Source organism: Nipponia nippon, unplaced genomic scaffold (assembly GCF_047370975.1).
Source record: "Nipponia nippon isolate SJK-2023a ecotype South Korea unplaced genomic scaffold, ASM4737097v1 scaffold_18, whole genome shotgun sequence".
Classification (NCBI taxonomy): domain Eukaryota; kingdom Metazoa; phylum Chordata; class Aves; order Pelecaniformes; family Threskiornithidae; genus Nipponia; species Nipponia nippon.
Window position 1 is genome coordinate 486,874 of NW_028262334.1, and position 27,056 is coordinate 513,929.

The following is a 27,056-nucleotide window of genomic DNA, read 5'->3' on the forward strand; positions in this document are numbered from 1 at the left end:
TGCATTCCTCGTGTGGGGCCCGAATGCATGTTCACATCTTGTGGTTGAATGTTGGAGATCCTCAAGGGAGTTTGCATGGCTTGGGGCCAGTGTAAGTTCCCTCACGCACAGGAATTGCACATGCTGTTAAGGTCCCATGTTAGAAAATGAGGCCCTGGAGATGCTGGGACTGTTTGGAGCCATCCAGTCTCCATGTCTGGCAATAAGTGGGTGACTGAAAGGAAGCTCTTGGTTTGGGACAGTTGCCCTCTGGCTGCTGTCATCAGGTAACCTGGCTTTTAAGCAGAGAATAGTATGATTTTTTCGATTTGCTTAGAAAAGCAAATATGGGGGGGGTTGGCAGTTAACTTAAAGACCTTCTGAGAAGAAAGGGACTTTGGAGGAGAAAGAAGCACTGAAGGGACAGTGCAGTGATCTCAGTACTGGGCAGTGGCTGTCTAAGCTGTGGATGCCACTGATACAGCCCCCAAGATAGTTCCAGTTGCTCATGTCTTACGCAGCTTCTGTTTTCTCTGCTCCTTAGGGCTCTTAGACTTTTGTTGGGTTTCTAGATTAAAATCTGATTTCCTTCTTTCTAGTCGTCTTCTGTTCCAGCAAGGGACATGATCACTGCCTTTATCTGAATATAGCTCCCCCACCTTTTCTTTGGCCTCTCCACCATCATGGAGATACAGTTTGTCCTCCTTCCGTGTACCTGCAGAAAACATGAGAATCAGCCCTGATGCTGCTCAAAGGGTAAAATATACTTTCTTGAGGGCAATTTTTGCAATGCAGCATGGTGAGAATTTGTGAAAGGCAAATTGGAAGGTAAGGAGCAATATAACTTGAGATGCGAATTCACTTCTGCCAAGGCCATTGCTATCTCCCAGCTCCACTCACGGTTGCAAAGAGCTTGTTTTTTTCCAGCAGAGTCAGCATGCTCAGGGCCCATGGCCAGTCAAGTTGGCCAGTCAAGCATAGTTGGAGATTTCCAGAGCAAGCTCAGTGCCCCAGTAAGAGTAAAATCTCCATGAATCCAGCCAGAGGAATCTGGCAGAAGGTGGTTACAATTCACATGGAGCCTCAGCAGCAGTAAAAACGTGGCTATCACCAAGATACTATTTCATCTCTTTTTGCTCAGGGTTTCATCTGGTGACCATCGTGTGATGTCTGAGCATAGCTCCTCTTGGTGGGAGCCCTGCCTTTGTGTTGATTTTGGCCCTGTAGGCTGTGCTCATGTCATCGCACAGCGAGGACCAGCTGCTCCCTAATGGATGGGGAGCCAGGTGCAGCAGCAGAGCCTGCGGGCAGGGGCCACACCAGCCCGCAGTAGGAGCCTGTCCCACAGTACCCAGTGAAGCGAGCACGGCAGACCTGGAGATGGCAGCCGGAGTCAGCCAAGAGTCCAGATCATCAGGCAAGTGCCTGGTGATGAGGCAGGCCTCAGGTCAAGCCAGGTGTGTAAGTGTACAAGTTAGGATGAGGTCTGGTGGTGGTAACTGGGGTCAGGCACAGCCCGCTGATGGCTGTGCAGCTCCATCGGGAGGGGGTAGGTCTGAGGGGATGTGAATCAGCAGGTCACGCTCTGGATCAGCAGGCTTCATGGGCAGGCATGGGCAGGGCTGTGATGGAGCTGGAGACAAGCATACCTCCAGCGTAGCTGAAGCAGAAACCAAAGGCCCTGGCCCCAGCTTAAATGGAGTTCCTGGACCTGTGGGCAGGGCATGTTGGTGAAGGCGCCAGTTCAGGCTGGTCATTAAAGCCTATTAATGCCCTCAGGGGCCTGACAGCTTGCCCTGGAGAACCAAGCAGCTGACCCCCTCCGGAGCAGAGGGATAGGGCTGTACCAGGGGTGCTGGCTGGCCCAGGGCAAAGCGAGGTCTTTGGAAGGCAGATAGGAGAGCAGTGGCTGGAGAGTCTCTTATCTGTCTGGTTCTCTACCATACGGGGCGCAGCGCTGTAGCTGCCCAAGTACAGACCACACAAGCAGAGAGTGCTGGGTGGTCTGTGGGTTTTGTGCAACCACTGGTGGGTTCTGGAGATAATTGCGGATCCTTGAAAGCATCCACAGGGAGCTCATATCTGAATGTTTTCTGGAGCTTCCCACAGCTTGGTATTGTGAGTGTGTCAAGGCCCTGAATGTGGATTCGGGGCTCCATCTCTAGGAGGGGTCTTTTTGAGGAAGGCTTGCAGAGTGACAGGCCTGCTGGATATCCATTGTCCTGAGGCTGTCAGACCACTGCAGCAGTAAGTCTGACTCTCAGCCCTCCAGAATGGCTGTGCTTGGTCATGAGTAGTATTTGACTTGTCCAGAGTCCTAGCGAGTGCCAAGGCAAGAGCAGCTCTGTGCTGATTGCAGTATGAACCCCTCCTTTCTGCCCAGGCCCAGCCACATTCATCCTCTGCAAGCAGAGCCAAGGCTGGTAGAAGGCCAAATCAGTCTGAGCTCAAGGTTTGCACGACAGGGGCTTTCTCCCCTTTTCCCTGAGGCTGTCATGGGATCCTTGCTTTGTTCTTGCATCTCCAAGACAAAGGGCGGAAGCAGATTTAATGCTGATGTATGCAGGCAGTCCGGAGTCCCAGTTTGTGCTGTTTCCTCTGCTTGCTGCACATCAGGCTGCCTTATACAAAGGATTATAAATAAGCAGCACTGTGGAGTCTTTGCAGAGGCTTCCAAATGAGAGATTTTACTGTTCCAGATATCAGGGACCCCTCTACATTGCAAAAGTAAGGCAGAAATGATCAGTGCAGCATCCCAGAAGCCAGCACTGGTGCTCCATAGAAGGGGCATTTGGCCAAAAGATTCAAAAAGTCTCCCTCTTGTCACATTGAAATCACCTGGACTCAGATGCCTGACAAGCCACCTGGAGAGCTGTTAGTTTGCACTGATCTGGGAGGAAAGGGAGTGGGTTGGCCAGGTCTCCACGTTTGCTCTGCCTGCTACAAAAGATCTCTGTCCATCCTCCCCCTATGGATTTTTCTCTCTTCTTTGTGTAGACAAAAACACAGGCAAGAGATGTGGAAGATTTATGGTACTCCCTTGGTTTTGTTCTAATAAAAAGCAATCTGAGTGGCGAAGGAATAAATCTAGAGCTGCTTGGCTGTGAAACCAAGATGAAGGAGGCTCTGCTGATTAGAGTAATCAAGCCCCTATTCCCTGCAATAAATTACTGTGTTAAAAATCGCTTAATGCAGAAGGTGAGGCTAGTGAGTGCCACCTGCTGGCAAACAGCTCCTTCTTGGGAAGGTCAGGGCTGTTGGACTTGGGCTAAAGCTCTACATGCTCCCTGGTTCCTAGATAAGCAGTGGGATATCCCCACCCTTCTAGACTGGTAAATCAGGCAGGATATCCTACAGGGATGTGCTTTGAGCGCAGGATTCAGGGCACTAGAAATGCGTGAGATTGGGAAAGCACAGTTTTTATTTTCTGATCTGATTTTAAAATCAGTGCTATATAAAGTATGGAAACAACTGAGCACTGCAAAGTGTGCTTGGCTCAGTCAGCTGCTGCAGTGAAGCTAGGCAGAGGGGTCCAGAGGGGAGCAGACAGCGCTGTGTCCATGGTGATCCTGCCATGAACTTGGTATTGCGTAAGCCACCTAGTCAAGTTCTCAGCAGCTCTGAGTAGCAGCAGCGTACTCATACTTTCACCAGAATCTCTGCATCGGAGAGCATGGGTAGTTGGATACCAGGCTTCCATTTGCATTCTTAAATTACTCCTATTGGCCCATGAGATGTAAATTCCTTGTTAGTGGGGAGCATGGGTGGTAGCGTTGTTATTTCTTCAGAAGATATGTTTGATGTGAGCTGGGTCTGGAGACTGGTTGCAGCAACTGAGAAGAGAAAGACAGACGAGAAAGAAATTTCCTGAATCTGTCTGTCGGTATGTGTCAGAAGAGGTCAGGGGTATGTCTGAGGCCTGGGGTTTGTCAGTGGTAGAAGGAGTGCACTTGAGTGCAGTGTTTTTGCTCTCCTTGTCTTTTCCGGCATTTTGGCTTAATCTGGTGGTATGAAGAGATACTGTGCCTGTGTGTGTATGTATATATTTGCTGTAGGCATATATGTATACGCATACATACGAATATATATGCCTAGAGCAAATATGCAATCAACTATTAATATATCTTATTGATTAACATATCTGTTGGATGCTGAGTTTTCTTTTGATTTCCTGGATGTGCAAATATTTTCTATTCTTATTTCTTTTCTGTGTTGATAGCCAAGAATTGATCCAGGCAAGAGGTAAAAATCAGGAACAGAGACAGGGTATTTCTTATGAGTAAACATTCTTAAAAAAAGGACATTGCAGACTAGTGTCTGACAAAGCATTTGAGTTTGGTCATGAATCAGGAAGCTATAGCTGGTTTCCTCTTGTGTGAATTGGGAAAGGCACACAGCATTGGAGGGTGTCTGAGAGGCAAAACAGTGCTGTGCTTCATAGAGACCAAGAATGGAGGGAGGCTTTCTTTGTGCAGCAGCATCAGAGTATCATCTGGACTAGGATTTCATGGAACCCTCCATCGAATGCATTTGGCACCTTGAGGACAATGGGGCATATTTTGCCTCATGGGTGGCCTTTTATGCTTTAGATTGTTGTGTTCATTACTGGACAGCCCCAGTGGTGACTGGTTACACTTCAGACCTTGCACTACCATTACTGTTCAGTGTCTTATTTCCCTCCCTGCCTTTTCTTCAAGGCCCGCCTGTTAAAACTTTCTGGAAAGTTGTCCTTTTCGCATAAAATGGTTGTTCATGGCACCAAGCCAAGGATACCCTTTCTGGGGAGCACAGCTGCTGGATTAGTGAGACCAGAATGGGGCAATATCATTTCCTCAACAGGGCAATAACTTTTGGTAGCCATGCCATCTCAGTCTCCTCAGAGTGATGGTGTTTGGTGGCTGGTGATGCCAGGAGAGCACATGCAGAGCTCTGTGAGGATATCAGAAATGGGCTCCAGGTCAGCTCTCGCATCGGACTTCATGGAGCTGTTCAGAGGAGTGGCAGCAAGCGCAGGCATAATCTTCAGGTCTTGTTGTTTGCGTGTTGTTGTATTTCCTTTTGGTACCATGCTAGATTAGTTGGTGCAAAACCCAAGTGCAAATCTTCTTGTGATTGTAGTCAATTGTTAATGGGTTTCATGTTTGCCTGCACACAACCACTATATATAGGTATGCAGTAAAAACTGTGAACAGCACTTGAGGCACTTGAGTTTGTTGAGAAACTCCATAGCAATGTAATATGCTGTCTGCAACTGGTTCACCCTGCCATTAATGTCATTGTTCATTGTGGTGTGAAGCTGAATGGGAGAATAAAGCTCTGCCATGAAGCATCTCACAGAACAGAGTCCTCTGGATGGACAGGGACTGGCTCATCGTCAATGTTATGAAGTCAGGGCAACATGTAGCGGACCTCAGATGTCTGCAACTAATCTGTCACTTGCCTTTTGCCTACAGGAGCTGTCAGAGCATGACCAGTCTGTTCAGCAGTACCATGTCTCCTGTTAAGGATGGAACATCATCTCTTCAAAGGAGGCAGACTTCCTTCACCAAACCCCCACTCCGTGCACTCTACGACTTATTGATAGGACCTATGGAAGGAGTAAGCCTTTGGTGCTGACAAATGTAGAGATTCACTTACCAAAATCCCCTGTCAATGTGGGAAAGCAAGAATAGGCAGCTTGGGGATTGTATCTGAAGCCTGGTGGTTTTCACTTGGTCTTCGCAGATGGTGAGACTGGGTGTGTTGGGAGGTGGAAACAAGGGATGTTGCTGTTGATACCACTTCCAGTAAGCTGCCAAAGTATAACACTTTTGGTGAACCTAAGCAGGAAGTGTATCCTTCATTCACTAATGCTGACTGGCAAACTCAGCAGCTCTATCTAGGGACAAATAGGTCAGGGAGATAGAAAAAGCAGTACTGGGAGCCCGGCAGCACCACTGGCCCACACTGCGCCTCCCGCTGCCACCAGACAAGCTGGGCCTTGCTCTCTCTCCATCCCAGGGGCTGGTGCTTTTGCAAGGACTGCTCCTGGCAGGTGCCAGCAGCAGCAGGTGGAAGCTGCTGCTGGGGCTGGTCTGGCACTCGGCAGCCCACTTGGTTCACTGCTGGTGTCCTAGCTCTCAATCCATTCAGGGCCCTGCTCTGCGCATGGCGGTGCTGCACCGGGGCGCACCTGCCAGCACGAGCGTGGAAGGCGCAGACCCCAGCGTTATCCCATGCTGGTGATCACAGGGTGAATGCAGAAGCAAAGGGAAGCTGCATGGCACAGTGTCCTGCGGCAGCTCTGGCCGGCCTGTGTGGGAGGCCAGGAGTGGCAGTGCAGCCCCTGGCTCCAGTCTTACAGAGCAACGGCAGGATAAATTAAAAAGTCCTGTCTCTGTCATGCGATATCTCTAGCTAGAAGAGGTAAAGTCACTCAGTCAAGAATTAGTCTTTTCTCAGTTTGTATCCAGGTGAACGAACAGATCGAAATGTCACAATTCTGTCATGTGAGAGGGAAAACCAGATCTACCTTGGGTTATATTAAGGCTGTTTGGATGCTTTAATCTTGTCTGCAGAAGTCACCTCTGTTGTGGAGGCATGACCTTTGTGAGCCTGAGCCTTTGTTAGCTCTGTCAGCCTGCCATCCTGCCGTGAATCTTGGAGAGCAGGGCCTTCTCCTCCCGGGGCGGCACGTGCATCCTTTTTGCAGGGCGAGGAGGTCAGCCCTGCTTATGGGTTTTCTTTCTCATCTTCTACAACATTCTTGAGAAAGCTTCACCTGGGAGTTTAACACCTGTCTACACCTAGTGTAAATAGGTAAGACAGGCCAGGAGGAAATCCTCATGGAGAACCCCAGGAGCCTGCTTCTCCTTCCCAGTGAGGACGCACTGTGGTTGGACACTGCTTGGCAGGTTTGGGTGTCTGAAGCCCAAAGTTGGCTCCAGGAAGGTACTGTAGGGCTTGGCAGGACTTTCAGAGAGTGCAGAATTAGCAGATACAGGGTCCTTACTAGCCACTTTGTAAGAAGATGCAGTTCGGGTCTTGGATGTGGTTTGGCAGTCCCATATAACGCAAACTTCCAATTCTAGAGACACTAGCTGCAAGTGAGGGATCCATCCAAGCCAGCAGCCAGCCTAACCCTGCACAGCCATGCTCCCCACAAGTGATGGACCAGAGACTTTTCCACCTTCGTGACAAATGACCAGTGTAGCCGGTATCGTTGCTGTGCAGTAGAGCACATGTTCCTGTGCTTGGCAGTTCATGCTTTTCTCCTTTTTCTCACTGAAGAGATTCTTTTTTGTTAGAACTCACCTTAAAATTAGTTCTTGGAGACGTATGAAACACAAATGATCCTCATATTTTTATTTCTGTTCTTGTAATGCACATACAGCCGTTGTGAAAAAAAAAATACTAAACTCTAGGGGTTTTACATACAAATTAAAAATTCTGGTGGGCACATATCACTATGGCTCAGATGCTCTGATTGTGTTGCTGACAGCTAAAGCTCCTGGAGCAGTAAATAAAATGGAATATGTATTAAAAAAACAAACAAACAAAAAACCCCAAAACATTTCTGGAAAGCATCAACTGCCCTGGTGGGAAGCTGCTGCTTTTCAACTTGGGCTCTGCAGAAAGAGGCACGGATGAGTGGAGGCTGGTGAATTCAGCTGCAGAACACACGTGCTGGTTCACCCCCGGCAGTGAGTGCTGGGCAGGTCTCTCTCAGGGCTGCTGGGCTTGTAAACTGCGTGTCAGGACGGAGCAGAGGTGGTTTGCAGGAAGGCTCCTGAGGCTTCTGTGTGTCAGCGACTGCCCTGCATCTCCGTCTCCAGTCTGTGGGGCAGGGTGAGCTCCAGAGCTGTAAGGAGGACAGGAGAAACAGCAAGAGGTCAGCAGCTGTTTATAACTCCTTTTAAATGAAAATTTTTTTATCCTTCAGCAGTTTTGTTCCCACTTCAAATGGCAAGAAGCCTTTAAAAGCACCTCACTGTCTTCAGCTTTCTACTGTTCGACATTCTCCTCCATAGCTGACCTGTTTTTTGGTATTTCTGACTCACTCCAGGCTCTCTTTGGAGGAAACCGTCGGACTGATTTTTCTATTTCGTTAGTAATGTTCATTAATCTTTGCTGCTGCCTGAGGACTAAAGCTTGAGACTGACTGCAAATTCCCGTTATTCTTTGATTGCTAGTGAGATGGGCTCAGTGTATTTCAAATTAATCGTCAGCTGTCAGTGCATCACAGTGCAGTCTGGAAGTCTGCTCCAGACAGACCCTGAGCAAGGTGGAGAGGAAGAACTGTGTGTTAGAACCAGGGTGCGTTTGTCTAAGCTCTATGTATAAAACTTCACACAAGTAGTAATATTGACCCTCAAAATGCACGATATCCCTTTCTTTTCTAACCGACATATCTGCACTTCAGGATTTTCTGACATTACTTCTGCACCTCTCTTGTTTCAAAAGTCTGTGTTTCCATTAGGGATTTCATAGTAGTAGTTCACTCTTGGCAGTGAAAGAAGGAAGATTCTTCTCTCCCCTGTTAAATGGGGACTCAACTGAAATAAGCATGCTGTAAAGCAGGGATGTTAAAGGGAGTGATGTTTGATAAATAACAGAGAAGAGGTAGAATGTGGATGTTATTTCTTCCAAGAAGAACGTATCTAGCTAGCACCTCAGAGGTTTTGGTGATTATTATTTATGAAATGTAAGCCATGTGTTTGAAAAATACACTTCCTTTACTGCTGTTCTATTGAAGCCCCAGAATTTGCATCAGGAAGAGGTAATGTTTGGAGGCATTGGAAGCGAGTTCAGAAATCCACTTGGAATGAGTCAGGCAGTTTTGTCTTCATTTGCTGAGCAGCCTGAGTAACTGTTTTTCTCCTGTCAAAACAGATGTTTGCTACATCTGACGGCAATTAAAATGGCTTAAAATGAAAATTCTCAAAAGAATTGAGAATCTAGAGACAAGGATCTAGTCCTGTATACTACATCCTTGTCTCCATCCTGCAGTGAACGCTGCAAAGTTAGCTTGCCTTTGAGAGCACCAAGCAGTCTAGACAGAAACAGAACAACACTAGTTGGACTGGTTATATCCAAAACTATGTTGAGTTAACGACTTGGTCTCATCCAAGCTTGTGCTAAAAGTTTCGTCTTCAGATGAAGGGTTTATTTGCTAGGCCAAGCTATGGCTGCTACTCTAACTTAAAGGTGTAGAATTGCTTAGAAATTTACTGCCGTTTTGCATGAGAGTCCTTTAGACTTTTTTTTTGTGTGCTGCAAGTGTTTAAGCTGGAGCAAATTTCAGTGCTTTGAAGTTACTCTTTCTTAGCGTGATAACTAATTATTTTTATGATACACTAGATAAATAAGAGTGAAATTCCCATGGTTACATGGGACCAGAAGCAGTTGCCACTTTTTGTGCCCAGCTGTGTGTTCCCTATTTATTAATGTCTCTGCCTCACTTCTCCATCCATACGATAACTTTCCGTTTAAACCTGTTTGTGACTCTGGGTTGATTACAGCGTCAAGTGTCTTGAAGTGCAGGTCATATACACAATCTGTAGATCATTTGCTTTTATAGAGGAAATTCCTATTTTGAAATTCAATATGAGAAAGAATATTCTCTTTCAAAGGATAAGGTGATAACATTGACAAGACATAGGTGGCTGGGGTTAACAAAGATTTACGCCGCAGCAGCAGGAGTTGCTGTGCTGTGGTGAGGCTGGGCCCCAGCGTGCTTGCCGAGGCTGGGTGTGACGACAGAGATCTGTACAGCATGTCTGTGTGCTCAAGGCTCGTTCATCCCAATGGGATTGTTTGTGCACAGGTGAGCAACAGTCCAGCTGTATAGATCTGTCCAGTGCCAATGTGTGTTCACCTGTAGCCGCATCTGTGCTCACATGGAGCGTAATTCTGATGTGGATATTTCCAAACCTGACGTGGGGTGAGACTAGAGCCTGATGCTTGGAAAGTGCAGGCTGGGGCACTGGTGGAGTGAAAGGGCCAAACTGATTCTCTCTCTCTTCTTTTCAGGGTTTGATGCATTCCAGTGGGCCTGTTGGCCGCCACCGCCAGCTGATACTGGTTCTGGAGGGAGAATTGTACCTTATTCCTTTTGCTCTCCTGAAGGGCAGTTCCTCCAATGAGTACCTCTATGAGCGCTTCAGCCTCATTGCAGTGCCATCCATCCAGTCACTGAATCCCAGCTCCAAGGTCTGACATCGCCTTATAAAACCTCTCTCTCGTAGCACCTCTCTTGTGGGCTGCAGGTTCCTATACATGCTAGAATAGCAGCAGCTCTGTCCTGCTGGGCCAGACAGAAGAATAGAAACCACAAGCGTACCACCTTCCCAAGGCACTCCCAGTTCTGATGAGCATGTGTCGTGGTTCAACCCCAGCCAGCAACTATGCACCACACAGCCGCTTGCTCACTCCCCCCCGGGGGGATGGGGGAGAGAATTGGAAGGGTGAAAGTCAGAAAAACTCGTGGGTTGAGATAAGAACAGTTTAATAATTGAAGTAAAATTAAATAGAATAGTAGTAGTAGTAGTAATAATAATAATATAATACAATAATAATATACAAAGCAAGTGATACACAATACAATTGCTCACCACCCACCGACGATGCCCAGCCCGTTCCTGAGCAGCGATCGCTTCCCCCCCAGCCAACTCTCCCCAGCTTATATACTGAGCATGACGCCATATGGTATGGAACAGCCCTTTGGCCAGGCTGGGTCAGCTGTCCTGGCCGTGCCCCCTCCCAGCTCCTTGTGCACCGGGCAGAGCATGGGAAGCTGAAAAGTCCTTGACTGGTGTGAGCACTACTTAGCAACAACTAAACCATCAGTGTGTTATCAACATTATTCTCATACTAAATCCAAAACACAGCACTATACCAGCTACTAAGAAGAAAATTAACTCTATCCCAGCTGAAACCAGGACAGCATGTTGAGCACCACAGCTGTGAAGTAGATTCTGATGTAGTTCCCACAGCACAAAATCGCAGCCCCAGGCATGCCAGGAAGGACAAGGGGAATGGATCATTTGGATATCCTCATCTAAAGGATAGTGTATCCTGGGGTGTGGAACTACATGGCAGACTGCAGAAATGTAGGTGTTTGTGATCAATACTGAGCTTCCTTGGCAAGCTGACTGTCCTATCTCGTTCCTGGTATGTTTACCAACATTTTAGCTTTCTGTGTGGAGAAGGCCGCTAATGTTTCATGACACTGAAGCTGTAAGGCAAAGCAAATACCACAGGCGAATCCTGCAGAAGTATCTTCATGCTGATGTTTGGCATCAGCATTTCTAAGGCCCAGGTCTCCAGGGAAAATGCCCTAAGTCACATCTGCTCTTGTGGAGCAGTGTTCTGCTGCGTCTTGGCTTGCACTGGGTTAAACACAGTCACTGGAACAGCAAAAGGGTCTGAACCTTGTCAGTGTTACTGATGTGGGGATTAGGCTTTTCTCTTCAGTATCAGGCCCCAATAGTCAGTTGCATGCAGCACCATGCCACTGGCAGTGATGATACTGATCCTTGAAATACGGGTGCGAGAAACCAGTGAGTGAGGGATTACAAGTAAGCTTCCTATAAGGTGGGAGGCTGGGAATCTTCCTCATGCTTTTAGCTCTGCTACAGCCCTCAAAGGGACCCTGGGCTAAGTCTGTTGCTTTCTATTCTTACCAGTCTGTTGACCCAAGACGTGAGGATATAAATCCTGACTGGATTTAAGTGGAGATGTTCCAGTTAAATGGAAGAAACTAAAGAAACACAAAGTTTTTTTTGTAATTATGACAACCAGACTTCTGTTTAGAGCCAAAGAGACAGGATATTTTATTACCAGCACCTTAACAAACAGATCTTTGAACCCCATTTTCTCTTTCTCTTTTTCTCTGTAGTCCCATGTGAGGAAGAATACTCCTGCTTACTCCAGTTCTACCTCAATGGCAGCTGTCATAGGAAATCCCAAGCTCCCTTCAGCAGTTATGGACAGGTGGCTATGGGGACCTATGCCCTCTGCAGAAGAGGAAGCATATATGGTGTCTGAGTTACTTGGCTGCCAGCCCTTAGTTGGCAGTGCAGCAACAAAAGAGAGGGTCATGAGTGCCCTCACTCAGGCAGAATGTGTCCATTTTGCAACCCATGTCTCCTGGAAACTGGCTGCTTTGGTCCTGACACCCAACACTGACAGCAATCCAGCCAGCAGCAAGAGTTCTTTTGGGAACCCCTACACAATCCCAGAATCCCTTCGGATGCAGGATGATGCCAGTGATGTGGAGAGCATCTCAGACTGCCCTCCTCTTCAGGAGTTTCTGCTTACAGCAGCTGATGTCCTGGATCTGCGGCTTCCTGTCAAATTAGTGGTTCTTGGCTCTTACCAAGAATCCAGCAGCAAAGTCACTGCTGATGGAGTCATTGGCTTGACAAGAGCATTCCTGGCTGCTGGGGCTCAGTGTGTCCTAGTGTCACTCTGGCCTGTTCCTGTGGCTGCTTCCAAAATGTTTGTGCATGCCCTCTATTCCTCCCTCTTAAATGGGATGAAAGCCAGTGCGGCCCTTGGAGAAGCAATGAAAACTGTACAGAGCAGCAAGCAGTTCTGCCATCCGTCCAACTGGGCAGGTAGGAATCTGCTGTTTGACAAACAAGACAGGGTTTCTAGGAAGCGCTCTTATGCCAAATTGTTTGAGTTAAGCAAGGAGCGGTGCTAGCAGGTAGTTGGGAGTAGCATGTGACCTGTGCTCTCCCAGAATTCAGCCCCTGTGTTTCAAACCCTGATTCAACTGAGTGTGGTTGAATGTCAGTGTCATGGAAAATATCAGTATTTCACTGTGTATAGTAAGTGGGTTATGAATTTGATATAATTTAAAACAATTGTGAGGTGAAATGTGTTGCCTCACAATAGTTTCATAACTGGAAAGAAATAATGTGCAATACAATAACTCATTCCCTATGTTTGAAATCTGTAGGGTCAAGTTTCCCGTGTACTTGGGATGGAGTTAGCTGGAGCAAATTTACAGAACCTTCTCACTGAGAATTGAGTGAAACTCTAAGAAGGAGGCAAGAGTAGTACTTCTGGAAGTTGCAGCAGCAACCAGTAGCTGTGATTTCTGTGACATAAACCTTGTAGGGCTTACTCCTTTGGTCCTTTCAGGAGAGAGGTTTCCCTTGCTTCCACTGGAAATTTCTCAGCAGTGTAAGCTCTGGTGCTGGTGGTTGCTCCCTCTCAATTGGATGAGTGAGTTGAGATTCAGAAAGATGAAGTCTTGGAGTTCAACAGTGTTGTTACAGGGATATGTACAAATAACCTGCATTTTTTTTCCCTGACACAAGTCCTGGTTTTTAAAAGCTGCAGATAGTTGCCAAATGGATTTTTTTGAACAGGCAGCAGTACCGTGTTTTTTAGATGAGGAAGCTGTTGTGAGTATGGCTCTGATGTAAACTGTATGTAGCTGGAGGAGCGGGAAACTCACTAGAGCTTGTTAAAATGAGCACTTGGAGTTAGTCTGACAGTGATTTCAGGCTTGTTGAGTCCAGTGTTAGGATGTGATTTAGACAATACCAGATGGGAGCTGAGTTTAGGTTACAGTCCTCAGTTCAGTTTGTATTTTGTTTTCCTTCCAAGGTTTTTCTGTCTCAAAGGAGAGAGCATTAAAAAAAAAAAAGTTACCGCTTCCTAGGCCAAAAAAGATTGAGTGTGGACGTGGGTGCTTGGCATCACCACCCAGTAGAGGCTTCCAGCTACTCAGGCTGTCTTAGTACTGCCCCTTCTGTCGTATGTAAGCAAGTTCATTACACACAACCCCTGACTTTCACCTTTAACTCTTGATGGTGTCACAGATAGAGCACCAGAGTGAGGATGGGCAGCTACATACCTCGCTGCAATGGATGAGAAGGGGCAGGCACAGCTCCTTGTGCTGACATTTGTTGAATCTAGCATTTAGATGGTGCATAAGCCAAGACAGGTTTCTGACCGAGACAGGGAAAGCTCTCAGTTTTCCGAGTTCTGTTTCTGCGAGCACTGTTTAGCATCTATTGATTTCCACTGCTGTAAAGGATACGTGCAGCATGCTAGGACAAGTTTAGCTGCCATACAGTGTTTATCTGCTTGCTTGAACAGGAAAACACTGTTGATTTAATAGAGGAGGACAGTGAGAAGCATCTAGAAACTTTCTGGAAGTTCAGTCTATGGGACCAGGCAGGGAGTGGGCAGCTGCTCTGGGAAAAGAATATCACTCTGCAAGGCGCAGTAAACCGTCATTCCATTAGTCTGAGAGGGCAGAGGGTATCTGCCTCTGTTTTGAACATTTTTCTATAATGAAAGGAGATTAACCATCTCTTATTCTGAATCCTGCAGGCTTCATGCTTATTGGGAGTGATATGAAGCTGAACAGCCCTTCTTCACTAGTAGGACAGGCCCTGACTGAGATTCTGCAGCACCCTGAAAGGGCACGAGATGCTCTGCGTGTCCTGCTACATCTGGTAAGAGAAAGGAAACACTACCACAGCCAGCAGGCGCAGGGAGGGGCATTGCAGTCCATGTGGTTGTGAGATGATTTTACCTGTAGGTGTGCATCTGTAAATGATGAATGGGAAGAGAAACACCCTGATGTGTAGCCACTCACACCTGAATATATACCTTCAACCCTTCTCCCTTACAACCAGGTAGTCTCTTGTGAAATCTCTGGGTCAGTGTGAAAAGACTGGGACACCTGATGGAGTGTCCGGAGCAAATAGAGGCAAAGTAAGCGAAGTCTTGCATTGTGTTGTTACAAAATCCTCCCTTAGCTGTTGAATGGAGTCTCTACTTTAAAAATGAGATAATCACTGAGGTTAATTGTTTCTACAAGAGAATAGCTATGAACATTGCAGTCACGGAGATGCAAAGCACAGTGACTGCTGTCTCTTTGCATACTTGGAAGATAAGAGGCACTTTCGTCCCCATGTGTGCCAGTAGCCTTTTGTGGGGAGCAGCAGGACTGAAGCCAAACTGCCAGATGGCTAGAATAATCTCTCGTGACTTTTAATACTTTTCTTTCCAGTGTGTCTTCTGTGGTCCCACAGGAGTATGAAGTATCCGTAGGATGATGGAAACCTGTGAATATTGCTAGTCATCCCAGTTGCTGGGTTTTGTGGACATACATCCCTCTTTAGTGTTTACCATATAGCTGCAGACTCTTGCCTGGTAATAAGCAGTGTACACGAGAGACTGGAACCTGAATGTGAGTCATCTTTTGGGGAGAAATGCAGCTGCCAGGCTTATAGGAAACTATCACAATCAAACTGGTACTTAGTTTCCTGTGGCATTACTTTCCCCAGCATCCCAGAGAATATTGACATCACAGTGATTTTACACTTGTGAGTGCTGAGTTACTGGAGCCTCTGTTCTCAAGGGCACTAACATCCTTCTATGTAAGGTGGGCCAGGTTAAACCTTGGGTTTGCTGTCTCTCAACCTGCTGTTCCTGCCTCTTCACTGTGTAAAAAGAAGTGGTTAGTAAAAATCTCTTACAAAATAAGCTAATGCTGTATTTTCCCCAAAGGTGGAGAAATCATTGCAGCGAATCCAGAACGGGCAGCACAACTCCATGTATACCTCCCAACAAAGTGTGGAGAATAAAGTTGGTGGCATTCCAGGCTGGCAGGCACTACTCACTGCAGTAGGATTTCGGTTGGACCCTCCAGCCAGTGGTCTCCCGGCAGCAGTGTTCTTCCCAACCTCTGACCCTGGCGACCGGCTACAGCAGTGCAGCACCACCATACAGTCCCTCCTGGGTAAGAAGCAGGCTAGCTACGAGCTCTGTCCTCATCTGTCCAAGCAGATATCAGCCTTTCCTTGCCTTTCTTTGATGCAAGCCTGTAAAATGGTGATGTTTCACATCGGTGAAATAAAAGTCTTTAACAGGGTAGAGGTGCTAGAAGTAAATGTTTAAGAAAATTTTGTCATAGATGGGAATCATTTACTACTGGGTCCCGTATCTGAGAAGCATGATGTGACTATTTCTTTCTTCTAGCTCTCAGTCAGAAAAGGTATAATCAGATGCAAAGTAGGAAAACGTTTTACTTTCTGGAAATTGCTGCTGCTTCCAGAACTGTTCAGTGATGTGGGGGAGAGGTTTTAGGAACTAGCTGAGTTTGTGTTCTGTTCAGGTTGTTGCATTTCTAGCAGTCAAGAAACAGATACTGAACAATCCCTGTTTCTGCTGATGTTTTTCAGGTTTGCCTAACCCTGCACTTCAGGCACTTTGTAAGCTTATCACAGCTTCAGAAACGGGAGAACAGCTTATCAACAGGGTGAGTTGGGAGGTTTTCCTTCAGTACCAGTTTCTAAATGGTTCTTCTCAGGTCAGTAAATTCAGAAATGCACAGAATGGTTCATGCCCTGGTTTATCAACCCAGAGCTTGCTAGGAGGCTTCAGGGTTGAAATTCTAAACTTGCCTGTTTGTGTGAACGGAAGTGTGTGTCCAGAAGAGAAAAATATAGGTATGTTACTGGGCTGCATGGCCTTGGGTCACCCCATTCAGTGACAGAAGTGCAAATACGATACCTACTGCAGTCAGGGGGAAGCAAAATATGGGAAATGAGTGGCAGAACCACTGATTGCTATTTAGCCACCCTGTCTAGCGCCCATGTTGGCTGGTCTTTGTCCACTGTAATTACCAAAGTCCCCAAGGTATGGTTGACGTTGGACAATGCAAGGTCTGTCAGAAAACTTACTGAGCCTGTGCTTCTCCTGGTGTGCATGCTCATAGCTCTGCTGAAAGAATTCACAGTCTTTAAGAGAAAGGCGATGCCACCTGTAGCTATGGGACTCCTCCTTGCTCCCCCCAGTCTCCTTCACATTCCTCTCTCCCCCCAGTCTTTCTAGCATGCCTAGCATAACCTAACCTTTCTCTGTGCCACCAGCCTGGCTGGCTTTCCATTACATGTTTCTTAACTGTCCTGATTGCTTCTCTGGTGAGGTTTATCTTGATCATTTGCCTGCTTTAGTAAATGAACACACTGAACATAGTGAATGGGCATATAGCTCACTTAACTTTTCCCCTTTCCCCATGCAAAAGTGGGAAGTACCATGGTGGGTAGCTGGGATTATCTCTGCCTAGCTTCAGAGGGCTCCCCTTCATTCTGTCATGTTGAGTCTCTCTGCACAAAATGCAAAATAACAGCCCCAGCTTTGCCGTTACCCACTAAGAAGCCTGCTTTGTCTATCCATTAGACTGAGTCTGCTTCAAGGAAGGAGTTTCTTGTTATGATCTTCGGTAGCGCATGAGATATTTCTAATGGCTTGTCCTTTATGGCGTTTTGCTTTCTTGCCTTGGCTCTTTTGTCAGTGCCTGAGGCTTCTGTGGTTGAATAGCAGGGTTATTTTTTCCTCATTGCCACCAGAGGGAGGTCCGGAGTAGAAGGGATGTGATGAGTAAAGACAACATTCCGATAGATCAGAGTGTGTCACAGTGTCCGTGAGATTACTTCACGATTATCTTCTTGCCTCAGATAATTAAATCACCCAAGGAAAAATATTCAGATGGCAGTACACAACTAACAAGAGATGCACTCACCGTTTCCTCAGCTGCCCCATGCAGTAAATATTGGCAGGGGTATTGCATTGTTTTTGCAAATGTTCTTCTATAGCCCAAACCCCAGGCAGAATTTCCTTTTGCACAAGGGTCTATCCAGTTACAAGTTAGGGTTTTTCAACTTAGCTCTCCCTTCCTCTGTGGTTACTTGCTTTTTTCCCCTCCTTCCTCTCGGCAGTTCAGTGGGTGAGCAGCTAAGGCTCTGCCTGTCCCAAAGGAGAGAAGACTTTGTTAGACTGGAGCGTAATGACTGACAGTTCAGTCAGTGGGTGTTGCTTACTGTCTTTCCCGTATGGGTGATAGGCGTCATAAGGGAGCAGGTGCTCTTGGCATTAGTGAAGCAGCAAGGCAGGGAGCCTGATCTTTTGCTCTGGCTAAAAAATGCTTAATTTTAGTGCAAAACAGAAGGCAGGAACCACAAAAGAGAGAACTTCAGTACTACCACACGTGCTAGGAAAAGTTAGGGATTGCTGACTGCATTAAGTGCCAATAATGTATCGCAGAGAAAACAAGAGAAGGACTTGTTTTATGTTCAGCCTTTTGCCAGAATGTGGGTTGGCCTGAGTATCTGCCTGCTAAGTGTCTGAGTTGATTGTAATGAGCTGGGCACTCCCAGATTCCAGCTGCCTGTTCCCACGCTGTTGGACTCCAGATTCACAGCTCCAGCCATTTCCATTGCTCCCTTCTTTCTCTGGATAGAGCATCTTGCAGTCAGGATGCTGGTTTGCATGTGGATGTGTCACTGCAGGGTTCCCTATCACAGGCATTTTGTAGCACAGAATAACCTGTGTTCTTTCTTTCTTTTCTCTTCTCTTTTCCTTTCTCGTTATCTGCTGCCCGAAGGCTGTTAAAAATATGGTGGGAATGGTGAGTATTACATGCACTGGGGAATGACACTGCTGTGCAGGCTAAAATGCCTTGGTCACTGCAGACCCCGGCGCCGCAGAGTGGTGTCTTCAAGCCACTTTCAGGCCTGGAATTTCCTCCATAGTGCTGCTGTGGAAAAAAGACTGTGTAAGCTTTTGTGGGTTGTAAGAGATGGGTGGTCCTGAGCTTAGCTGGTCCCTGATTAATGACTTTCCATCCTTCCTGCCCTGGCTGTGTTTTTGAATTGCATGGGATCCTGGCACCTTAATTTGTGTCAGATCTTCATAAACATATTTTTTCTCTATTTTGCTACTCCAATCCCTTGGGCACAGTTGAGAAACTTCTTTCCTGGAGGCCATGGAGGTATTAGGAAAGTGTTCCGTGGTTTCATATGACTTGTTCTGCCCAGTTAAATGCAGAGAATGAGTTTCTTGGGATTTGCATAAGGAGTATGGCTCAGTCATGGAATGGGCTTTAGTATATTTCTGTGAGCAGCCCCAAGGTATCTCTTTCCTTTTCTTTCACTTCACAGATTTTCCTGCTGTGCTTCCTTCTTGCTCAATTTCCACTGGCCACACACCCCAACCCTCACCCCTGTTCTGCCCCTACCTTGGCTGCAGTTCAAGTTTGTCTGTTGTTGCTGTCCCTGGACTGTCCGGACCTTTTCATTTCACTGTTCTGTTCAGGAGCAGCAGCTGAATATATGGGTGTACAGGGAAAGGAATGTTTGCAGTGCATTTACTTAGCTGTGACTGTCGGAAAAGCAGTGATGCGATTTGTAAGGAATGGCTATGTTTGTATTGTTATCTTCAGCTGCATCAAGTCCTGGTTCAACTTCAGGCAGGCGAGAAGGAGCAAGATTTCTCCTCTGCACCAATCCAGGTTTCCATCAGTGTCCAACTCTGGAGGCTGCCTGGCTGTCATGAGTTTCTGGCAGCTCTAGGTAGGAAAACACTTCTTTCCATTGTCTTCCTAAAACCACTGCTAGTGTCTCATATGGTGGCTTAAAGTAGTGATGAGACTCACAGCTTTAGATTTGTTTGTCTGGGTGCTGTTTGGTCTTTGCATCTCTGGATGTGATCCCTGACTGCTCAGTACGTCTCTGCCAGTTCACAGCACAGAGCTCTTTTGCTCGCTGCTTGGCCAGTGGTAAGGTCCATTTTTCTCTCATGCACCAAAACATCTCCTGAGTCAGCAGAACGTGGATTTCAGGGTTGGCAGCAGCTTGGTGCTGTAAAGTTGGTTTAACTCCAGGTTTTATTTCAGGATCCCGTTCCCCTCTTGTTCATAATACCTACTTTTGAGTTTGCTTCTGGCCTTCTACCTGAAGTGAACCAATCGTTCCTTTGGCAGAGAAACCTGTGCACTGGGCAAGGATAGGACATACCAGGGTGATAGTATGTACCAGGGTCTACATCCTGCAGAAAAGACAGATGAGAACTAAATATCAAACTAGATTTTATTCTGGCTTGGACCTTGCTTAGCGTTAGTAAAAGAGCATTGCAGGGAAGAGGCAACGCTGCAAAAAGAAACATCCAAGAAGACTGAGGAGCTCATAAAAGCTGGGCATTGTTTTTCACACACAGTCATGCCTCCTGCAGCCCAGCCCTCATTTGCTAAATTCCAAGATCTGTGCCCTTCTTTGGACCAATTTCTGTGAGAAAACTTTGGATTAATGATGAATGGTAGGGGCACGTGGGACACTGTCCCTTGAGACATGTTTAGTATATCATTCCCTGATAATTCCAAATAATTCGCAACTAAAAAAGTACTGGCTAGTGCATTTTGTCTGTCAGTTTGAAGAGGAGTGATTTGTTAGTGTATGTGTTCACACTCCGTAAAGCTCCCAACACCTGCTGGAGAAGGAGTGCTAAATAGTAATAAAAACAAACCAACAAACTGTATGTTGTAGGTGGAGTCATCATTCCAGGATGCTGCAGGATCTCATATCTTTTTGTTCTATTTGTGTTCTAAATGAGATCACACTTGTGTAAGACACTGGATCTTTCTATGAGGTATGATTTTCTGCTCCGTATTCCGCTACAGGTTTTGACCTTTGTGAAGTTGGCCAAGAGGAGGTGATTCTGAAAACTGGGAAACAAGCTAATAGGAGGACCATGCACTTTGCTCTACAATCCTTGCTGGCACTTTTTGGTAAAGCTACTTACAGTCGATTTTGCTCCTATATCATCTGATGATTTGATCAGAATGGCTTCTGTTGAATCTCACACTCTTACCTTTTGCAGAGATTATACATACATTATCACACACGTGTCATACAGACCATACATCCTACACAGGTGCAGCAAATGTTATTTTTATATGGGAAACAAACACTAAGACTGGGCTGAGGCCAAAGCTGGCAATAGAGTCCAGCAACTGGAGGATGTATAACTCACCCTTGGTTTTGAGATATAAAATGATAATGAATTTACAAGTTTCATCTAGGATACCTGGACTGAGGTTCCTGCCTGTGCATTTCCTGGGCTGTGCATGCTTTTTTTCTCACCTAGGTAGTAGCTGGGTTTTTTGAAGTAGCGTAGAGTGTGAGTGCATGTTTTGTAGCATTTCCTCTTAATTCTGATAAGAACATTACCTGGTTTTGTTTGATTTTACTGTATATCTAGGGGCATGTTTGTACTTTTTTTTTTTTTCTTTTTCAGATTCTACAGAGCTGCCAAAGCGCCTTAGCCTGGACAGTTCCTCATCACTAGAGTCGCTGGCTTCTGCTCAGTCTATTTCCAACCCTGTACCCCAGTATCAAAACCCTCCATTCTCTCCTACTTGTCCAGACACCATTGCATCAGATGCCATTTCTGTGTACAGCCTGAGCTCCATTGCTTCTTCCATGAGTTTCGTTTCCAAGCCAGAGAGCATGCCAGATGGTGTGGGACACAGAGGACGCCAGGACTATGAGAGGCCTAAGAACATCTATCTGCATAGGTCTGCAGTACAGAGCCAGTTGTCACCACAAACCAGCACTGTAGCCAGCAAAGATGAGGAAGAGTATGAAGGTTTTTCTATAATCAGCAACGAGCCTTTGGCCGGTTACCAAGAAAACATAAAACCAAGATTTTCCCCTGATCACAAACAGGCCAAAACGGGTCAGTCTGGAAGCATTAAAGAGTCAGTCAACTCCAAAGGGAGCGTAAGTACCCCAAATTCTCCTGTTAAAATGACTCTTATTCCCAGTCCGAATTCCCCTTTCCAAAAAGTTGGGAAACTTGCAAGTTCTGATACTGGGGAATCTGACCAGTCTAGCACTGAGACTGACAGCACTGTCAAATCCCAGGAGGACAGTAATCCAAAGCTTGATCCACAAGAGTTGGCCCAAAAAATTCTGGAGGAAACTCAGAGTCACCTCATTGCTGTTGAACGTCTCCAGAGAAGCAGCAGCCAAATAAGCAAGAGCAACAATTCAGATGATGGGGCTTCCACCCCAGCAGGTGTGTCTGCATTCAGATCTTCAGAGACCAGTGCATTCAGTAGGCCAATCAGCTCTAGTCAGAAGAATCAGTCTTCACCTCTTGCAATTAAACCAAAGCCTCCAACAAGGAGTTCATCCCTTCAGAAAGTGAGTTCTGGCTATAATAGCCCGACAACATCGGAGATGTCAAACAAAGAAGGCACAGGCCAATACAGTGGGCGGCCATCTCCAAGTTGTGATTCACATGGGTCCTTAACTGAGCAGCCTCACTTTAAACTGAAGTACCCCAGCTCTCCCTACAGTGCTCATATTTCTAAATCACCCAGAAATATCTCTCCAAGCTCAGGGCATCAGTCTCCTGGTGGCAGCACTCCATCTCCTGCTCTTTCTTATTCCTCAGCTGGTTCTGCTCGCTCAAGTCCAGCGGATGCCCCAGACATAGACAAATTAAAAATGGCCGCCATTGATGAAAAAGTGCAAGCAATTCACAACTTAAAGATGTTCTGGCAAAGCACTCCCCATCATTCCACTGGCCCAATAAAAATTCTCCGAGGAGCTCCTGGAACAATGACTTCTAAGAAAGATGTCCTCAGCTTGCTCAATTTATCTCCACGGCACAACAAAGAAGAAAGTGCAGATAAGCTGGAACTAAAGGACCTGTCTATTGACCAACACCTTGCTTCTCCACAAAAGAACCCTCCAAATGGACATAGGCGCCCTGAAACTACAAATGCAGTGACATCAACTCGTTCTCCACCTTCCAGTAGCACTCCAGGAACCACACGCCCCTTGAGGCTGCCATCTGGGAACGGTTATAAATTTTTGTCACCGGGAAGATTTTTTCCTTCCTCCAAATGTTGAAATGTCTTGAGTACCAGCTGATGACTTACCAACTTGTAAAAGTATTTGCTTCTGCCCACTTGCCTTTATCAATACAGAACCATTATCTAAGAAGCCGTGGTCATACCCACAGTTGGCAATGCACAGGAATGTGACAGATTGGCCCTGTCTGTCACCGCATAGGAGCACGGGCCTTACACAGATGGTTTTAGTTTCCCTTATCAGGACCTTGGCCAGACTCACTTGATAACAGGTTCTATGTAGTGTTCAGTATTTGCAGCAACAGGTCCAATGAATCTAGTTGCCTGTTCATGAAATACTAGCTTTTAAGGCACCTACTTGTGTTTCTTAACCTAACAGGAGGTTTTACAGCTGGCTTTTTATACAGAAATTATACATATCAGGGATTGGAGAGGGAAGTGAGGAGGCAGAACTTTCATGTATACAACAAAGTATGCACAAGTTTCTGCCTGGAAAAGTACAAGCCATTTATTTGATTGTTTTCAAAGGCTGACAGAGAGGACAAGATAACATACCTCTAGATATCTCTGCCAAGTTAGCCAAACACAAGAAATGGCCTGCAGTAAAACTCCATAGCAGCATGATACTGGCAGTTCTCTTGCATCATGTAGAGGCTGGTGAAACAAAGACAAGAGGTGCCCCATTCTAAAACCTGCGTCTCAGGTAATTCTTTTCTGGAGGGAAACCTTTCAGGTGATATTTTGCTGGTTGGTCTACTCAAAAAGAATGTTTGGGGCATAACAAGAAAATTGAGCCTCGGCGTGAGGTAGTGAGCTTGTGTCAGAGACAATTTTGCTTTTATTGAAAGCTCTGATCTTTCTGGCACACAGCATTACGATGGTGAAATTTTCATCTTGGCAAGTATTTGGGCAGCACAGATGTCTTCTGTCTGCTAAGCGTGCACAGAAAAGGGTTACAGACACCGAAGCTCAGAACCTTATTTTACAGTTCCATAGCAGGCAGGAATGTGACATCAGTGTATGTGATTTAGAAATCACCTAACTAAATCCTTCACTGATCCTGCTAAATCATTCCACATAGTTCATCACGGTCAGGTCTGCAGACCTTTCCCCTGCTCTGGAAGCAAGTTTCTTTTGGAGCAAGTATACCAGTCTAAGCAGATGTCAGTGCAGTCCGAGTACGTACATGAGGCAATAAGCAGAGTGGCGGTATGCAGAACCTGTGTGCCCTCTGATCCGTGGAGAGGAGAGAACCAGGAGCACCCCAGGGGTGATGCATAAAGTAAGCTTTCCTAGGCTAGATGGTGTTAAGGTGTTATGGATCAAGTTGGAGATTTATTTGTTTTAAGTGGCTATTGAATGCAGTGATGTAATCAGAATCAAAATGATAATTTACATGCACTGAAAACTGTGGACATGTGGTAGCATTAACTCAGCCACGCTGCCCACTTAGATCCAAGCAAAGTATTTCACAGGCCGTGTGCTATGAAGTCGGAGCACTGGATCACCAAGGCTTTTGGTTTCTATTCTGCACTCCAAAATCCGCTGAGCGACTGAAGGCTAATCACTTCACCTCTCCGTGCCTCGTCTTCCCTTTCTATCTAAATGGGGATAGTAATACTTACCTACCTACCTACCTCACAGAGGTGTTGTGAGGCTTAATTAATTAGGCCCTGAGTTTTAGCTGGATCTTAAGTCAACTTCCAGTCTTGCAACTGACTTACCTGAATGGTGAGTGCAGTCAGCTCTGTAAACGTATTAGGGGCACATTGCTGATGCAGATAATTGTTGCACTTATCGTGTCTGGATGCTCTTCTTGAAAATATGGATCTGATCATTTGTGATTTTGTAAGGGATCTTGGAGGAAAAGCATGATAGCAGGACAGAGGATTCAATTCTGATACCGGAATATAATATTACTTAGGCTCAGCTTACTCATGGTGCATATATCAAATGCTTGCTTTGAGTATATTCTAGAATCCACTGGTTTCAGGGGAATGTTTTCCTTTTTGCCATCACAAGAAATTAAAGGCAAAGAATATAGGGCTGTGTTGTTACAATCAGCTAACAAGGGATGGACGATCACAAAAGTTTCAGGGCAGAAAGACAAAAAAAGTAGTTATTCATCTACTTATATTATGCAATGTAGCAAAACAGTTGAGTAAATCTGTTCAACTCATATGATGCAGGTTATTTGTCTGTATATTACATCTTTCTGTGATGGTTTGGTGCTAGGTATCATCTTCTCGTCATTTGGCAGGAAAAATTAGAATAGTGGGCCAAAATGAGTCAGTACAGCATCTACCCATCGTGTAGATGGTGATACTGCTGATCATGCAACTTGCTGTGGTCACAAGACTGCTGAGAGACTCCATGTGACCTAATCTGTTTCTAACCAGCATAACTCTTTTAATAAAAAACGACATCCCAGGAACATCCAGGATGGAAGTGGGCAGCTTTTTGTTTATAGCAACAGCAAATACTCCCTGTAGTGCTGCATAACATGCCAGAAATAAGCCTCTTTACTTGTAGTTTACTTCCATAACTAAAGGATCTTTTAATCTGTAGAAATTATATATTGCCATTTTGGTACAACCCATTTTCATGCTGCCAGTAAGTTTCATACTGGCTTAAAGTTTTCAGAAAGAGCTAAATCGGGGCAGGGGGGTGGTTCTTCTGTTGTTGTTTGGGGGGGCGGGGGGAGCATTAGAAACAGGGAAGGGTTCAGATGTAGAGGAAGTTCAGTATTTGGGAAATTGGTGTTGTATAAATATGGAAGGTGAGTGTCACTAGAGCAAGTCCTTTGGGAAATGTGTTTCCATTGACTTGACACAGGGCACTTCCATCGGCTTAACGAGAGCCATGAAGATGCATGCTTGCTCATGGCTGGGAGACACTTCACACACCTTGTGCCTCACTCCTCCACCCCCTGAATGAGAAACAACCCCTTTGTGAGGAAAAAAGAGTTTTATCAGGTTTGCCCAATATGTGGAGAAATTCAGGAAATGAAAGTAACATGTTCTCCGTTTGGTATTAGAATTCCTTCTGTGGAGTTTAAATGCATTTGTCGTTGTTGTATTTGTGCATGGTGCAAGTGACAACACTGCTTAATACAGTGAGCAATAAGAATTAGGTATTATCCACTTTCACGTTAAACCTGCCACATGCAACCATTCCCCAAGGCCATAGAATGTATTTTAGTTTGGGTTTGCCCAGTATGTTTTACTGTGTGAGATTACAGATTTTTTATTGACTGTCTTTAGCTCCAACTAAATGGGAACAGTAAACAATCTCTCTGATCAAAATCCAGTTTAATTTGATTTTGTTGGTTAGCCTGTACTCTGGCCTGGTACTGTTTTTCCTTCTTTTTAATCATACCTTACTTAAACAAGGAAAAAGCATCAAGGGATGCTACACCCACGTATATCACTCTAGGCCATATTTCCTTTCATTAGGTCAAACTCATTCTGTGAACATCTCTTTCAAGTTGCAGAATAGATCCGGGTGTGCAGAAATATCTGTGAATCTGTTAAGAAACACTGGTCGTTTCAGGCTAGATGGTAATAATGGGTTTGAGCAGTTTCGGGTTCACTGCATTGCCATGCTGTCCAGAAAGGCTGCAAATGTGCGTGGAAAACTTGGCCCCTCGGTTGCAGAACTCCGTCAAAAGAGCGTTGAAGATGGTAACTCAGAGAGGACTGTCAGCAAAGACTCTTACAAGCAGCAGCCCTTTAGCACTTGCTCTCCTTGTATGCAGTGTTAGCCATGTTTGGCCTATATGAACTTCCTTTGTAAATTAAAACTCTGTTTCCAGACAGCATTAAACTTTTTATATTATGAAATTTACCATGTAAAAAGATTTTCATATTTTTATTGAAATTGCTAAGGCATTTGGCCTTCTTCTTTGTGATTTCAGTGTCTATTAAAGCATGAGTTCTCTCAGTACTTTATAGTCTCTTGGTCTAGGATGATGTTGGGAAAGAATTTATTAGCACCCTGCTCTCTGTCCTGACACCCAGCTGGTTGCTAGTCTGTTCCTCTAGCCTGCTTCCGAGAAGCTAAGAAGTCACGCATAACTCTGCACTCCGTGGCGAAGTATGACTAACGTGCGGCAGCTGTCCTCAGCTTCCCCTGTGGAAGTGAGGGGTCATGGAGAACTTCCTCCTCTTTTTGTGGCAGAATGTAGTGTTCCTGTTACAAATGATGATTGGAAATTGCTTTTCCTTTTCCTAGCAGGTATCGGGAGCGTCAGTATTTGCTCGCTGTCTGTCTTGTTGTAGTCAGCAGCAAAAGGACACGTAGGGTTGGAAGGAGCTTCAGGGATCACCTAGTCCATCCCTCCACTGTGGAAGAACCCAAGTGCTGAAGGTATGATATATTTTCCCCATAACGATGCCAATTGGAACTT

General features: G+C 45.8%; 1 protein-coding gene across 2 annotated transcripts in view; it reads left to right on the plus strand.

Annotated features, from left to right (window-relative positions):
• Positions 1-26,593, plus strand: part of TTC28 (tetratricopeptide repeat domain 28) — a 131,287-nt gene extending 104,694 nt beyond the window's left edge. For both annotated transcript variants that reach the window (XM_087754629.1, XM_087754630.1), the window contains 9 exons: positions 5,433-5,577; positions 9,991-10,170; positions 11,858-12,578; positions 14,314-14,438; positions 15,499-15,730; positions 16,173-16,249; positions 19,214-19,343; positions 20,447-20,554; positions 21,064-26,593. In XM_087754629.1, coding sequence (XP_087610755.1) covers positions 5,433-5,577; positions 9,991-10,170; positions 11,858-12,578; positions 14,314-14,438; positions 15,499-15,730; positions 16,173-16,249; positions 19,214-19,343; positions 20,447-20,554; positions 21,064-22,688 — 3,343 coding nt within the window. In that variant the 3' untranslated portion in view covers positions 22,689-26,593. The remainder of the gene's footprint in view (positions 1-5,432; positions 5,578-9,990; positions 10,171-11,857; positions 12,579-14,313; positions 14,439-15,498; positions 15,731-16,172; positions 16,250-19,213; positions 19,344-20,446; positions 20,555-21,063) is intronic.
• The last annotated feature ends 463 nt before the right edge of the window (positions 26,594-27,056 follow it).